Genomic DNA, 16,257 nt, shown 5'->3' on the forward strand with positions numbered 1-16,257 from the left:
TGCTCCCAACAAAGGCCTGAATGCAAGTAAAGCATAGCATAGTAAGAGCAATAATCCAAATTCTCCTACAGGTGAGCCTGAACTACTAATACCAGTGATACAACTCAAAGAAGCCTGTAGAGTGATTAAATCCAGTCTTTGGCAGTCACAGGCAACCATATAAAGGAAGGACGCACATACTTTCCTTGCTTTGTCACAAAACACCTCATCAATCCATGAGAAAATCAAGACCTTTGATGCAGAAATAAAGTATGCAACAGCCATCCCAAAGGACCACAGAAAGGTAGCAATAAGGGTCCTAATGGCCTAGGACAATGCCAGAGTAAAAATCATGCCAGCAGAAAAAGCCCAGATAATATCTTTGGAGGTAACCCATTGGTTCTTGATTCAGTTCTTGTTTCTAATCTGTTGATCATCTCAGTTCTGAGTTTGAGGACCAGAGAGATGACACACCACTCATGAGGTTGCTTGGTCCTACATGGAGAAACTTTGCCTCTTGCCCACCTTTTCCCTTCCTGCTATAGTCAGTCTCTGAGCTCCAGAAGGAGGAGAGACACCAAGAATCACATCTTCTCCAAACATTCCCTACTCCCCTATTCAGATAAACAGAATTATGGGAAGACAGGATGTGCCCTGGGTCCTAAAAGGACCATCAGTAGCATGGAATTATCTAATCTTTATCCCACCCTGGCAGAAGTCCCAATCAATGGAGCGTTTTGCCAGGGAATCTGTGGCTGAAGATCTAGCTGCATTTTTCTGATAAACCCTAATTTAGAAGTTTAAATATTTAGCCAGTGTTGAACATCTCATGTTGAAACAGGAAAACTCTGTGTAGCCATACATGTTAGCAAGGGACATGGCTGGTAGATAAGTGGGTAGGCAGGTAGGAGGCTCACTATCTGCAAAATTATTTTTTCAAGCACACAGATTAAAATCAGGGTCTGGGAAAACAAAAAGTGAAAATGAGGACACCTTTAAAAGTTCCCCAGATATGCTGCTATTTCCCTGCATGATGTCACGTTCTTCTATTTTTGAGTTGCTACCACAGCACAGATCCACAATTTGATGTTGCAAACAGAAAATAATGGTTTGAGGAGAGAGAGAGGTGAAGCAGGAGCAGATGACCTCTTTAAAGTTAATAAGAATAAGAACAAGAACAAGAATAATCCTCTTTTCCTGCAAAAACCTTTGGTGACAAAAAGCTAGAAGAAAAGTAGAAAAATGAAGTGATATACAAGTCCCAGAACTGTCATTAAAAAACTGTGGTTTGTTTTAAAGCCTTAAAGCAAGATGTAAGTGGGTTTTTTAGCTAGTAGCTCTTCCTGCACCAAAAAAAAAAAAAAAAAGAAAAAAAAAAAGACAAAGACAAAGAAAAAGAAAAAGAAACAAAAAAAACAAAACAAAAAGGATTCTTCTTTCTACTCTGGAATTCTGACCAGAACATGATCTTGAGTACCACATCAGTTCAGTTCCCACAGAAGACAAGGTCAGAGTTTGACCCTTCACTTTATTTTTAAACATACTTTTTTGCATTTGAACATGTAAGTAGTAATAGTTCACGGGAAAAATCCAGAAAGATCCAGATACTTGATGAAATACCAGCAAGGGGTGAGTTGATTTTGCTTCCAGTTGGTGTATTTATTGTCCCTATTGCCATGGTAGGACACCACAGTATACTGGACAAGCATCTACCCCAGCAGATAAATTATTTTCATTAGGGTGAAATAAATGTCTCTGAAAATGCAGGACTGAAATTAAAAATAAATAAATAAACAAAATACCAGATCATAAATTTATGATCTGCCTTGAGTCAAGAGAATACAGAAGATAAATCAGGGAGAATTGAAGGATGTTACATGCAGTTCTGAAGGTGGGAAAAAGAAGAATTGTCATTGAAGTCCCTTGAAAGAAAAGAAGACTTTGGAAAGAAAAATTTCTTAAACATCAAAAGATAAAGGATACCAATCAGGCTTAGTGAGTTAGCCTTTGAAATGCAGTACCAACTTCTAAGTCAGCAAAACATGTGCAGATTTAAGTAAAACAGCACTATGTTCTCCCATACTTATGAAGTTATTTTCACAAACGAGACTGCATGTCTCTATTAACAAAATTATTTTTTCTGCAGCCTGCATATCCAAAAATAAACCAGTAAAGCAGAAAATCCTCATGTTGAGAGAAACTGAGAGGACTGCCAGAGCTGCCTATTTAAAATCTCTCCCAAAGCTGGATACAGCCACTTGCTCTCACATGCTAGTGCATATCTAATGACTGCTGTTAACAACCCAGCTGCAGGGTGTAATTCAGGCACTTCCATAGCCCAGACCGAGTGCATCAGGTTGGACATGGAAGCACCTCCCCACCGTTGCTGTCAGTCTACTTTTGGGAGGATATTTCAGCACTAAGGCAATGAAGCCCAGTGAGAGAAGCCAGGGGAGGGAAGTTGTAGGGCTGGTTTTCTTGCATAGCTCGTGAGTTTAAAGCTCCCAAACAGGACCCATACTTAAACCCACACCCCTCCAGGCACACACATCATCTGTGTCTTGCCTTCTATGAGATAAAAGATTTCATTTCCAGCTTGCAAGAGATGATGGCAAACAACCTGGAGACAACTACAGGGCCACTGAAGTGATTTTGAAGTTTGTTTGAAGGTGCTGGAATACAGCAGCAGAAAGAAAACCACAGTGAACTCTGTAAGAGGAGCTGGGCACATATATTGTAACAAAAGTATGTTATCACATAAACACAGTTCCTGAGGGACTTCTCCAGCGCAGCAGGGACGTTTTTCAGCAGCCCTGTGCTGCATATGAGGTGAGAGTGGCACTTCCTAGAGCCACACCATGGGATGGGACAGGCATGGCCACCTTCTCCTTCTGGCAAAACTTCTCAAGGAAAAAATTCCACAAGTCCAAGGGAGCAATACAGGGAAGCTCATTCTCTGTTAAAAAATAAAAATAAAAATAAAAATAAAAATAAAAATAAAAATAAAAATAAAAATAAAAATAAAAATAAAAATAAAAATAAAAATAAAAATAAAAATAAAAATAAAAAAAAAATTGTTCTTGTCCCACTAAGGAAACCTGAATAAAGGAGAGATAGAAGGAAGATATTTATCTATCATTTATCTATTTATCTATTTAAAATAAATGATTCAGACATGAAATTTTGAGACTGGCACCATATGTCTGGAAAACATCTCAAGGAAATAAAATTTAATCCTCCTGAGACTGAATTTCCGTCTGATAGGAACTTGAGCAAGGGTGTGCTTGCTGGGGACCTTTTAACACTCCTTGTGCTGCTCACCTGTGGTACCCACACATGGCTTTTCCTTTCATCAGTGGCTTATGTTACTTCGGAGGTGTTGGTTTGTAGCTCTTCCAGGACTATAAAAAAGCATCACGTGTTGGTTCTCTCCCTATACACTGCTCTTTCAAGTAAAGACTAGACAGCATGCAAACCACATGCTAAATAATATTTAAATACATGTCATCTTAAGCACCCCTGTGGTTTGGAGGCAGGTGTGTGCCAGGGTGGCATCTCTGAAGTGCTTTGGGAGGAAAGAGGGAAGGAAAGGCTGCAGGCATTGGCTCTGCTGGGACATGGAGAAAGGGCCAGGGGGTGCAGCCCCCACACCTGCAGTGCCCAGACTTACAGCCTCTGCCAGCCCTGAGCCCGAGTTTCCTGTCTGGGACACCTATTACATCACTTCAGACTCCAGTCCAAGACTGAAACAAACATACTGGACAGACTGGGAGGGGGTGGGAGCAGAATGAGGCCAGGCTAGCAATGGGCTTGAGACTGAAATTCCCAGTATTACTACATACTTACTGAATGAGAATACAATAAGACACAGGCAGGCCAGGCAGGCTTCATCCCAGGATTCAGGATCAGACATGGGAGAGCCCTGACCTTTTTTCTCACCTGCCCATGGGGTACCAGACTGTGCAGAGGGTCCATCTTGCTCCATCCTTTGACTTGCACCTTGCATGTGAACGGCTGCAGCAGGAAGCATCAAAGGAGCTGAGGAACAAAAATTTAGTCTTGTGTGGGGTTTTGGCTCAGACAAACCTACTGATGTTTTAGCAGCTCTAAAATGAGGTGAGGATTGAAGAAGGCAGGCACCTAGGAGACAAGGTATGAGACCTGTTGGGGAGAGCTGCCACTCGCTCTTTGCAAGGAATGGGCTAACAGCAGATGATAGACAGGTCACGTATATTTTTTAACTATGTGTCATTTATTGCTTGAATCATGAAAATGTCAGGGTCTTGCTCACTGTAGAACACTGTAGAACAACAGAGGAAAAACATCTTTGGGAGAAGGGTGTAGGACTTGTCTGGGACTAGTAATGGAGAAGAGGCTATGGCTCCTGTCTGTCAATAATGTATGAAGGACAGGGGGTGGGAGCACCCCCACAGCTGTAAAACAGCTGGTGCAGGTCTGGCAGGTGATGGAGAGACCAGATACTGTGCAGCAGCTGCTTCAGCCCCTGGAGGGGATGTACACATCCATGCCATGCTCTTTGGCCTTCTGGCTGTGACACTTAGGGAAGCTCCTGGAGCTGAGAGCAAGTTAATGATTTGTCAGAAGCGAAGCTCACTGCCCACAGGAGGTGATTATGCCCCAATTCTGCAAAAAGCAAAGACAGATGAGAGGTCTTAGCCCAGGTCAAACTACCCTAATAAGGTCTGTCAGGGATCATAATTAATCAGAAATTGGCACACACACACAAACACACACACAAACAGAGGAGGAGGAGGGGGAGAGCATTCCTGTGGGCTCAGATCTAGCCCTGTTTTCTGTTCTCCCTCCTGGTATGCACGACTTGCAGCCACGCCACATCTTCTGCCACTGCCCTGAGCCCCAGAGAAGCTGAGCTCCCCCATGCTGGCCACACTCACCAGCTTTTGTTTCACAGATTTTTGCACAAGGTTTACATCCTCTGGCTGCTTTCCCTGCCCCCATCCTGCTGCTGCTGCTTTTTGAGACAGTTTCTGAAAGGAGGGTCCATCCCTGAGGATGAACAGCACATTCCCAGGAGTCCCAGGGAACTGATGTGACTGCAGGGCTGGCAAGCTGTCATGTCCTGGGAGTGCAGGCACAACCCATGGTATACAGGGACACACAGGGAGCTGTGGGGCCTGGATACTCTTCCTTTGTTTAATATTTCTCTGTATCATATACAAAGCTGTATATACAACACAACAGCTGTCACAAGGGTGGACATGTCCTGTCATGCAATGCTTAACTCTCTCCTGCTGCCCCAAAGCTTGATCTTGCTGTTATTTCCAGCAGTAGGACAACAGAGCCTTTTGTCTGGATTTGCTTTGAGCAGCTGGGCCTCCGAAATATGAATGCTTACATTTTCCCCCTTTCCTTCTTCTTCTCCCATTCTCAACTGGCTCAGCTGGAGTTCTCACATAATAGATTAAGCCTCTGGAAGTCGAGTATTTGTGAGTTTCTTGTGTGACCACCTCATTCCTCCCTCTGTACCGAAGCACCTTTGCTTTGTCGTGGCTGAGCTGCCAGAATGGACTCTCTGCCACAATGACTGCAGGTTATGAAGTAATATCTGCCTTGCATCACTCTTTTCTTCTACAAGGAGTGATCAGGTAGCTGTCACCATCTCTCTTTGTCCCTGAGGCAGGTGACAGAGGTATCTGTGTGCCCAGCACCACTGGCCCTGCCAGTGCCTGTATCTGCCACTGAGAGTCCCTTGGGTGACGCTTCCTATTTTCCTCTGCTTCAGTCAGCAAAAACTAATGTTGCTTTTGTTGTTCCTTCCCTTCATTCAGCTCTGCCTTCCTGCCAAGGTGTTTGCCACACAGGACTCCCCCTGCTCCCCCAAATGTTAGTACAGATCCAGCTGTCAGCAACCCCCATCACTGCAGAACCTGTAACAGACCTTTTGCACTTCTCTGGGTTATTAGAATGTATTAATCAAGTACCTGAATGTACTGGGCTGTGCAGAAAGATAATTTTCTGTTTGTTTTTTCTCTTCTGCAATAGGCCTTCCCTCACAGCAGTCAGATGCCAAACTCCTACCCATGCACTTAATTTTTGATGGGGATGCCTAGAAGCAGAGAAACTAGATTGGAAACCTTTTTTCACTGCTGCATCTGGTAAACATTATAAACCAGGGGTCTGCAAGCTTTGATTCAGGTCAGCTGGCATCAAAGGAGACTTGGGAGTGTTTGCTTTCAATTCCAAGGTTGAACAAAATAATCTGTTCTAAAGCTCAGGCTTCTGCCTGCCCTTCATCAGGGGTCACTTTGTGCAGGGAGAACAGGGGAGGGGAGAAATGGAGCGCTGAGCAAAAGTCTCTGCTTTGTTCTGCTGTGTTAGGGCTGGCGTCAGCAGACCTCTGAAAGAGGGAGGTAACCATGCTACCACTTGTTCAAATATTTTGAATAATAAAGGTGTTAGTTTAATAAATGTCCTGGAGGAGCAAGAGTTGTCCAGCAATAATAGTTCAGCATTTTCCCCTTTGAGCCTGGAGAAGCTGCAACCAATGGTTAGTGATCTGAGATGGAGGGTAAAGGCAGGATGAGGATCAAGATTTAATTTTTGTAAGAGGGCTCTTTTGGCTTTGCTTATTTGGCTTTGCTTTCAGACATGACAGTCACTACTGCACTTCTTCCCTGACTGATCCCTCCTTAAACACAGAGTGGTAATGTGCAAATCTGGAAAAATATTCACATTCAAGCTCAGGCTTCACTTTTGCCTAGTCATTTACCTTCCTGATTAGGCAAATTCTTCATCTGCCAATACTAACAATTTTCAGCAATTTTGTATATTCTTTCCTTCTTGTCATTTCCCTACAATTTAATTTTTTGTTGTGCAAAAATAATTATTCACTGTGATTTCTGAGGATCAGATGTATTGTCTCCCAGGCAGAGCTGAACAGACAGCAACCCTACATTTCTGGCTATGTTGGAGAGTAAGAAGAGTTTGGAAGGGACAGCAGACACAGGTTTGCTTCCTTAGTGTCCTTCTGTCTCACATATGGAGAGCAGGGCCAGCAAGTCCCCTGTCCTCTCAGAGGTGAAAGTAACTAATCAAGAAAATGGTCAGAACCCAATGTCATTCTTGCAGCTGTCAAGAGTAAATTGTTATTATTATTATTATTACTGCCAATATAATTATTGCAATTGCCTTGTGTTTGCTTTTTTTTTTTTTTTCCTAGCCAAGTGACTACTAAAAAAAAGGGAAGCAGTTTCAACAGGAAAGTGTGAGAGATGAGCCTAAGGAGCCTGAGGGAAAGGAGGAAGCTAATCCCTATCTACCACATCCTGGACTAATCCTGGCACTTTCTGAGGAAAGGGGGTCCTCTTCTTCCTCCTGATGTACTTTTTGAGAAAGACTTAGTAAGCACATCTAATTCAAAGCATCCCCTCAGGCACTGTGAAAGACCCTGAGCTGGGGAACTGAGTGTGCAGCAAGGCACTGCCCTGACACCTAACAAAACCCCCAGAGTAACCATAGGAAGCAATAATCACTTACTCCTGGAAAAATAAAATCCACCTCCATGAAGCTGGTCATTTTAGAGACACACAGATTTCCTTGGGCTTTCTAAATGTCACCCCAGACACTGTGACCAGAGAGGACCATAATTTAAAAATACATTATCAGCTTCTTGCGTGAGTGGAGGTCATGCATGCCCTTCATGCCTCCTGCTGGAAATGCACTTTCTGATTTCTATAATGAGAATGAACTTATTGCTTGTTGTGGATATATAATCTAAGAAATTCAGTCTCTTTTCAAATCTAAAAAAATGTTCCTCAGCTTAATTTGGTTTTTGTGAGCACAATTAAACAAAATACATCACAACAAATACTGGCAAACTGTTATTTCTGCTTCTTCCTCAGTTTTGCATAACCACTGACTCAGGCTTGAAAACATTGTGGCAAGATAAGCTAAAGAACTCAGCCCAGCCTGCCCATTCACAATACCTCAACATCCAGTAAAAAAATAAAACAACAAAAAGGCATTTTTAAGCTGTTTTTATTTTTTTCCTGTAGTTGCTGCTCTGATCTGGTGCCACAGCCTCACGCCCAGGGGACAGGGGACCTCTGTCCTGTAGCACTGCTGCAGAATTCACTGCTTCATCAGATCACAGCCTACTTGTTAATTCAGTTAAATAACATGAAAAAGTGTTCTGGCTGAGGTGAAAGTGTCAAGAATAAATAATAAATCTTGCTTCAAAGTGTTATTTCTACTAAAATGCAACACATTTCAGGATACAATGATTTGATGAAAAAGTCTTTCATCACTGACCTAGCAAGCACATGAAATGGCCAGATATGAGCCAGGGCTGGAGATTTATGGGTTTACCCATGGCTTTACCCTTGTACCCACTCCACCATTCATTCCTCCCCTAGGCACCCTCCCCATTGCTGTCTCCTACAGCTGGAGAGCCCTCTGGCACTTCCAGTCTCACCAAACCCTCCCTCAGCCGCTGTTCCTGCTGGCTGTTTCCCTGCAGAGCAGCAGCCCCACAGGAGGTGCTGGCAGCACAGCTCCAGTGCACTGTGCCAGGACAGCTCCTCCACCCTGGGCTCACCCAGCCCGTCTCCATTCCTGCCTGCAGATCCATGTATCCCTCTGGTCTTTGGTGTCAAGGAGCTGGAAAGACAAACATGCAGCAAAACAAAGCTTTTCTCTTAAATTCTGTCACAGGGATTGGGATTGGGTTTTTGGTGATTTATCTACCTTTGGGTAGAGAGTTGTGACTCAGTGTCAGTGTCATCACAATGCTATAAACTTTTGTGCAGGTGGTGGCTCTATCAGCTTGGGGTTTTTCACATCCACACAGCCCTCTCTATTAAATGTGTGAGAATTGGGTCCCATCAGTCTAACTGAACCCGTGCCAGAGGGATGTCCTCGTTTAATTGCTACAGATGGAGTTACAGCACTACCAAAATCATGTAGGTTAGCCCTTGTGTATCACATAAACATGCAGCAGGGCTCTTTCTGCTGAATGAGGATGCTCAGTGTAGTCTACTATTTTCCACCAGACAATAACTCATGAGTTATGCTTGGGCAGTTACCATTCATCAGCACTCGACCTGGTATTTGCCTACAGAAATCTTTACTACAGCAATTTTTTTTTCCTCTCAGTGGCTCTTTTCATTTTCCTTCCAACTTTCAGTCATACTCCCTTTCTGCCCTCAAACTCTCTGGGAAAGCAACCACATATGCTGCACATTTACCTTGATTTCCACTGCGCCAGTCTAAATTCAATCCTATAGCTCATAATTGTGGCACAGTCACAGCTTTAGCTTCAGCTTAAGGAGCAGATTTTATTATTTTTCTAAAGATCTGAAAGCTATAGGACATAACACTCATGCAGAGCCATCTGAAACAGTAATTACCAGAGAGCACACCTCAGGGTGAGGACCTGTTAACACTCATTTTCCATTTTCCAGACACACACGGCTCATTCCTTTTCCTGATGGAAAATATTTTGGGGGGGGGGGGGGGGGGGGCAAATGCCCCATCCTTCCCATCATTAAAGCACAACAGGGAAGATGCAGAGGTCCTTGAGAATATTGGAACACAGAACAGAAGTTACAGAAATAATCTCTCCTAATATGAGAAGATTTTCTTTTATTAATAAGTGACTTTCCAACATGGGCAGATTTGAAGGGGGTGGAAGGAGAGAGAAATGCCTGCAGGATTTAGATCACAGGGATCCATGGCTTGCTCCAGCTGATGGGTGGGAGACACTACAACACTACATGAAAATAAACATGTGGTCTTTCTCTGGGTGCTATTGGCAGGAACAGCAAGAGCCGGATAAAAAAGAACAGGGAGCTGGTTTGATCCTTCTGTTCTTCCAACTGGATGCCAGGGGGGAGTCTTCAGCATGGGGGAAAACAGTGCCTGGCCTGTGCCAGAACAGATAGGAAGATAGCTGGTGTCTGAAGCTCTTGTTCCCACCACTTCATCACACAGTCCACACAGGTTAGTGAACAAATGTGCTCATCTCACAAGGATGGTCTTCAATCCTCCCCGTAATTAATCACAGACACAACAGTGCTACCTGTCAGAGGTGTTTGGGTTTGGTTTGTTTGGGTTTTTATCCATTTGAGAGGAAGAATCCTAAATAGGGCTCACAAACACACTAGCAATACACACCTGTTACTAATCTTTAATTGTGCTGTGCCTGGCTGTGGCATTAAGAGTCAAAAGGAGCACAGTGCTTAAACAGTAAAGGTGAGTCACTGTAGCTGGAAGGAAGGCTAGAGACTGTCAGCATTTCAAGACTGGAGTTACATGATTATCCCTTGAAAAGCTCAGTTTAGGACAGGGATAAAACTCAGGTCACAGTAACATTGTTTAAGAATGGGACAAAGCCTAAAGCCCCACTTGGCATTGGACTGCCAAAGCAATGTATAGGCTGAAAAAAATTACCTCTGGACAAGCTTTCTCCCTGGGCTCTGGGTAAGCTGAGTTGAGGGTCTGGGGCAGGGTTAGGCTTGGGACAGAAACAGGGAGAAAGTTGGGACAGGAGCTCTGCTGGCATGGGGCTGCCAAGGGGATTCCAAAGTAAGGAGGAGGAAAGAAAAATATCTCTTCCCTGCACCTTTTTCATTTAAATTACAGTCCAGGGCTCATTCCACATTCAGTATTAGGATTAAGGTTCGGGTTTCCTGAAAGATTGCTCCTCTGACATCTTTGCTGGGACCACAGCAGGTTATCCCTAATTATAGTTAATTCAGGGTCAGGCTTTTGCTTTAGGGGGGAAAGATGTCCTGAAGCTTCAGTAGATGTTGCACTTCCCACAGGCTGCCAGGAGAAGCAGGAGTCTCCTAGAAGGCCATTCCTTTGACAACAGCTTGATTTGGCTTTGGTTCCTCAGCAAAGGGTTATCCCCTGCACAGCCTTAGGGCTGAGTTCAGTGTTGGGAAAGGGAAAAAGCCTACAGCAGAAGTTAGCATGGCACTGGTGAGGGAATTCTGGAGGGAAGTGCAGGCCACAGAAATATTTCTCTTCTGATTGCTTTTTCATCACCAGTGCTCTGTGTGCTTGACTGAGGATTAGCTGTCCTCAGGCTTTAGGGCTAAGGATGGAAAAGGGACAAAGCCTAGCGCTCCAGATGGCAAAGGTCTGCAAAAGACTTGGAAAAGGCTGGAATGAACAGTAAACAAGTTAACCCCCTGCTACACTTTCCATCTCATCCACAGCTGAGTGTTCTTACCTGTGAAGCAGCCCACACCTGGGCTTAGGGTTACATTTTGAGCACTTAGAGGTCCTACAGCTCCAGCTGGCATGGGGTTGTCAATGCACTGACAAAGGCAAAGGAGAGGCTGTAAAGAGCTTTCTCCCCTGACAAGTTTGTTATCTTGGTCACGGCTTAGTCTCTTTGGCAATTGCTCAACTCACACAGAACATTTAGGGCTAGGGTTAGTTCAGGGGAATGTCAAAGCCTAGAACTGCATGTGATGTGGAGCTGCCAAGGAGCTCCCTCAGAGGGAGTGACTGGATTCATTAGGGTTTTGTCTCTGAAAATTTCATCATTGGTGTGGCTTGTGATAATCCAGCCAAGGCCAATGTTTAGGGTTAGGAGAGGGAAAACCCTTGAACTCCAGTTATGTTGTGGCTGACAAGGGAGAATGTGAAAATATTTCTCCCAGGACAGCTTTTTGATTTCTACTACAGCTTGTGGTCCTTGGAAAAGGGTTTAGTCTGTGCCTAGGGTTAGGGTTTATGTTGGGAAAGGAACAAAGTTTAGAGCTTTCATTTGCCTAGGAACCTGGGGGCTGCCAAAGGGAAAAAAAAGCTGCACAATGACATCTCTGGGAACGTCTTCATCTGGGCCCATGAGTTAGGGTCCTTGGTCTTAACCAAGTCTATTTGTCAAATGATGCTTGTAGATTTTTTTCTAAGTAAGTGGGAATTTGGTCATGCCCATTAGTTTTATTTTCCTCCTTAGGGTTAAAATCAAATCTTATTTTAGATATTACCTAGAAGTCATTTGAAATAAAACTCCCAAATGTCACCAACTTGGCTGTACAAAATGATTGTTCACAGTGCTCAAAAGGAGGAAAATATTATTGATATGAGGTAAACACCATAAATAACTCGATGAGACTGACTCTGCTCAGCTGTGCAAGCCAGGGAATATGATCCAAAGACAAATTCATAATTTTGTTGAAGTGGATAAAAGTCTACCAGAAGTTGCTCAAAAGCAGATTCTGTTCATAACTTCATACTTGAAAGTCTGTTGACATTTCCTCTTAAGTAGCACCAAGTAATTCCCTACTGGGATATGGCCAATTCAACACTGTATTGCCAAAACAATCGAGCTCTTTGGGGGGCAGTCACACGTGCAAGAGCTCAGGCAAATGGTCACACTACAAAGGCTTAGGCAGGTCAAGAAAATTTCTAGCCTTTGATTCTTCTGTTTTTCTCAACAGAACCCGTGGGACAGTTCACCATGCCCAAAATATGAACAATACCTACAAAATGTACTCCTCACCCAGGGAGTAGAAGGAAGTGATGGTATGCTCTTGCAGCCTGGGTCTGCTAAGAAGGTGATGAGGAGGGCCAAGCTCACTCTGAGGCACTGCAAATTGAGTCAAGTGAGAAATCTAAAAAAAACTCTTGAAGCTTAACAAATTCTTCTTGTCAGAAACTAAGGGAAAATGGGGGAATAATAGGGTGAAATTGTGAGGAAAGTTATCAGTGGGGAAGAGAAGGCTGAGGGCTCCTGTTAATGGGGAAGGGTAGTTTATCAGTGCGGGTGTGAGACACGGGAGATCCGTCAGAGCTCCTTCTCACATCTGCAGTAGAAAAGGGGCCAAGGAAGAAGACTTGGCTTATGGTCAATGGGTCAGGAGTGTGAGTGGCCTAGTGGGATGAGAAAGGACACTCATGTACTGGCACTCATGCCTGGCACTTATCTGAGGCAGGATGAAGGCAGAAATAGACTTGACATCTCATCAGGTTTGCTGATATCAAAACCACCAACTAATAACTGTGCCTAAGGAACACTAAAATATGTGATCCACAGAAATCACTGCAGAAAAATGTTCATCCTCCTTGCCAGTGTTTCACAGATGGCACTCTCCAGGACATCACCACCTGTGCTGGCCACTGACCATTGGCACAACGTGGATCACTGGTGGTGCAGGAGCTGCAGGTGGCCTTGCATGACGAGCCAACCTGTGCTACCTGTGCTCAGACAAGTGTGTTCAGGGAGCAGTGAGGCCCAGGCACAGCCTGCTGTGCCACCCAGCAAAACTGCTCTCATGGACAAAGCCAGAGTGCTGCAGGTAAATCCCAGCAGCTGCACCCATCTTAGAAGGTCAGAGAGTGAAATGTAAGGACTCGCACCTTCACTTGGTATTTCCTGGTTTGTCACCTTGACCTTGGCAGTTTGGGAAGATGTTTGTACTCAGCACTAACAAAGACTGGGGCTGGCAGGGGCAGGTGGCCACAGAAGTTATCTTGTAGCTGTTTTTTCATTGGAAATACAGTTCAGCACACAGTGAGGCGTGCCAGGAGGTCCCATCCCGTGACTGCACCTGCGTGCAGTTAAACGGCTTGTTGGATCAGGGCCACAAGGAAAAGCTTTGCTGAGATGGAAGAAGAGAAGGGCAAAAAATACAGGATTAACACAATGCACTTGGCTCTAGTTTCAAGAGCCTGTTTTGGTGCCACAAGGATCTCAGCCCTTCCCGAAAGTTCACAGGGCACAACTTTTTCAGGTCGTGCTACAACCTCAGCCACCTTATGGGCCTTCAAGTGCCGGACCAGACACCAGTTTTTACAAGCACAGATGCAAAACTAACATGAACTGAAAGCAAGATGTTTATGCCCTCACACAAAAACATGACATTCAAGTCCTACTCCAAAGTAGCCCTGCAAAAATCAAGCAAAATTAATAGCTCATATCAAAGTTGGCCTCACTTCAGGAAAATTTCTGTTGCCTTGGTAAACACAGCTGAGTCTCCATTTTTCTCTTTCCTATTGGCAATGTACTTCACTTGCTAAATAAAGATATCTAAACAATCTCTCTTTGTACAATAATTTTTATGCTTTCCCCATCGGTCTGTTTTAATCACTTGCCCCTGCTCTGTGCAGTACAGTGCAAAGCAGCATTCAGAGTATGCATTAAAAAAAAAAAAATGTTTGGGGTTTTGGTCAAGCTACTAACAGGAAAAAACCAAAATTTTCTAGATGTAAATGTAAAGTGAGAGAAAACCCCTGTTCCTTCATCTCTATAACACAACATCCTGCTACTGTTTTCCTTACAAAAATCTAATTTTTTATGCACAGAACTAACGGTAGAAATTTACTCCAGTATAAAATCTAGTATCCAGAATCTATCAAAAGTACTTTCATGCATAAAATATTTCATTTTTCTCTTTTATATCCTAAGATCTTTATTGCTCAATACCGATTAGTTATTTCTGCAACATAAATACTTACCTTATGATTAAATTGCTTTCATTTTTGCCTTCCCTTGGAACTCCCTATAACTCATTTCCATTCATCCTCCACCCCCAGAGGGGCATTATCCTGGGCAGAAATATCTGCTCAAGGAGAACGGGAAACTGATAGCTTTCTCTATCCAGCCATTTCAGCCTTTATGATAACGAGCAGAAATCCCTGTTCATCAGTCTAACACGGATTTTAACAGGCCTTTGGGTTGAGGACAATCCCAGAAGCAGTTTCTGAAAAATACCCTGTCTGGGTGGTTATCTGGAGCTACTTGCTGGCTTCTCCAGCAGCCCAACAGCAGATGGTACACAACGGAGCAAAAAACCTCTCCCTGCACTTCCAGCTGCAAAGAGCAGCATTGCTGCACCCAGCCTTGACCTTTTCCATCCCAAAAATCGTAAAAAAACCCAAAAGCATCATTACCTTTGAATGCAGATGGGCTAGGCCATACTCCTCATGCACTCCAGCTTTAGTGTAACGATTTCCCATATCTCAATCCAACCCCAGCTTTTTTCTAATTCTAATGATTTCTAATGATTATCCTGAGATGAGGAAGAACCCTGTGAAACAAATTGTTATGCTGCTGGTGGAGCCTGCTCCCTATTAAAATAAAATGGGGGATGATAATGAGAGGGCACATACATTACTTGGTCGAGAGGGAAGAAAACTGTGTGCTTACCAGTGATGTCATCTGAGCAGAGGCACGGGCTCTGTGACTGATACATGACATTTTAAGCATGCATGAGCCCTTCAGTCCTTCTCTTGTGCTTCAGGGGAAAAACAACTCCACTGGGACTAGGAAGAAGGATTTACTTGCCTTCCTATGCCTTGGCTTAAAAGTGCATGGCATTAATTTGGTTTTAAATTATTCTGAATACAGTGCACAGTTGCTGCTTCATCTATTCAAATAAATAATTTGGTTTAAAAAAAAAAGCTGTTGTCATTTCTATCCAAGAGCGAGTGCTTCTCAGTTCACCAGCTGGACAGGCAAACCTTTGTTCCATAACCCCTACAAGCTTTTCCAGTGGTCAGCACAGAGGGACAGACTGTGCCTGGCAGAGGGAGGATGGGTGTGGAGAGGAGAGCATGCTGCCAGTGTGCCAGACCAGTGGCTAACCATGGTCTGGATGAGGGGCAGAGGAACTGTGTCAGTCTGTTGGAGCTGCCAGATTTCCTTAAAGGAGATGGTTTTCCCTATGCCTGCTCCCCAGCCTAGAACAAGCTCTGGCTCCTTGTGAACGTGGCCTGTTGTCAGCCATTCCCCAGATGCTACAGGGCTGCTACTTCAGCTCTGTGCCTTGGTCATGGTGAGAGAGGTGAAAGAGCTGTGTACAAAGGAACCCTGATTTTCAAATAGCCTTTTGTACTGTAGCACTGCTCAACTAGAAGAGGTTGAAACATCTCCCATTAGGCTTCTGGAAAAGGAACCTCCCCCATGTTCAAACAGCAACAGGTGCAGGCAAGGGCCTTTGCCCTGGTGCTGTTGTCCTTGTGTGAACACAGCCCACCCCAGCTTCTGCCTGGGACCAGTGTGAGATGGGGATCCAGGCCTACAAAAGGATAGGTGCAGACCCCATAGAAACTATTTGTTCCACAGTTTTGGGCTGGTACAAGTACCTTGTTGGGGCCCTCCACAGAAACAGCCATGGTCTGTCTCCAGCTTGCTGTATATGCTAGACACATGCCACTGTCCCCGTGTTTCAACAGAGAAGATGGTAAGCATCAGGAGAGAGGAAGATAAAAGCTCTGCCTGATTTTTGCATCATGTTCAGCTTCAAAAGAGCATCAGAAAGACCTTTTTTTCTCCATGAG

General features: G+C 44.1%; 1 protein-coding gene and 1 long non-coding RNA gene across 3 annotated transcripts in view; one reads left to right on the forward strand and one right to left on the reverse strand.

Moving 5' to 3' along the window:
* Positions 1-1,028: 1,028 nt before the first annotated feature.
* Positions 1,029-16,257, reverse strand: part of NCK2 (NCK adaptor protein 2) — a 120,436-nt gene continuing 105,207 nt past the window's right edge. Inside the window, exons 5-6 of one of the 2 annotated variants that reach the window (XR_015284286.1) lie at positions 3,919-4,017; positions 1,029-2,935 (exon numbers count right to left, since the gene is read on the reverse strand). Coding sequence is in view for 1 of the 2 variants with exons in the window: in XM_086880333.1 (XP_086736459.1) it covers positions 4,009-4,017 (9 nt within the window). In the remaining variant the exon portion in view is untranslated. Of the gene's footprint in view, positions 2,936-3,918; positions 4,018-16,257 lie in introns of those variants that run through there. The other variant, XM_086880333.1, reaches the window with a different exon arrangement.
* LOC147654035 (uncharacterized) lies at positions 10,206-14,382 on the forward strand. Its single transcript, XR_015284290.1, has 2 exons — positions 10,206-10,440; positions 12,417-14,382. It is a non-coding gene; the product is annotated as an uncharacterized LOC147654035 (long non-coding RNA).

The sequence above is a fragment of the Cyanistes caeruleus genome, chromosome 3 (genome assembly GCF_971803275.1).
Source record: "Cyanistes caeruleus chromosome 3, bCyaCae1.hap1.1, whole genome shotgun sequence".
NCBI classification, from domain to species: domain Eukaryota; kingdom Metazoa; phylum Chordata; class Aves; order Passeriformes; family Paridae; genus Cyanistes; species Cyanistes caeruleus.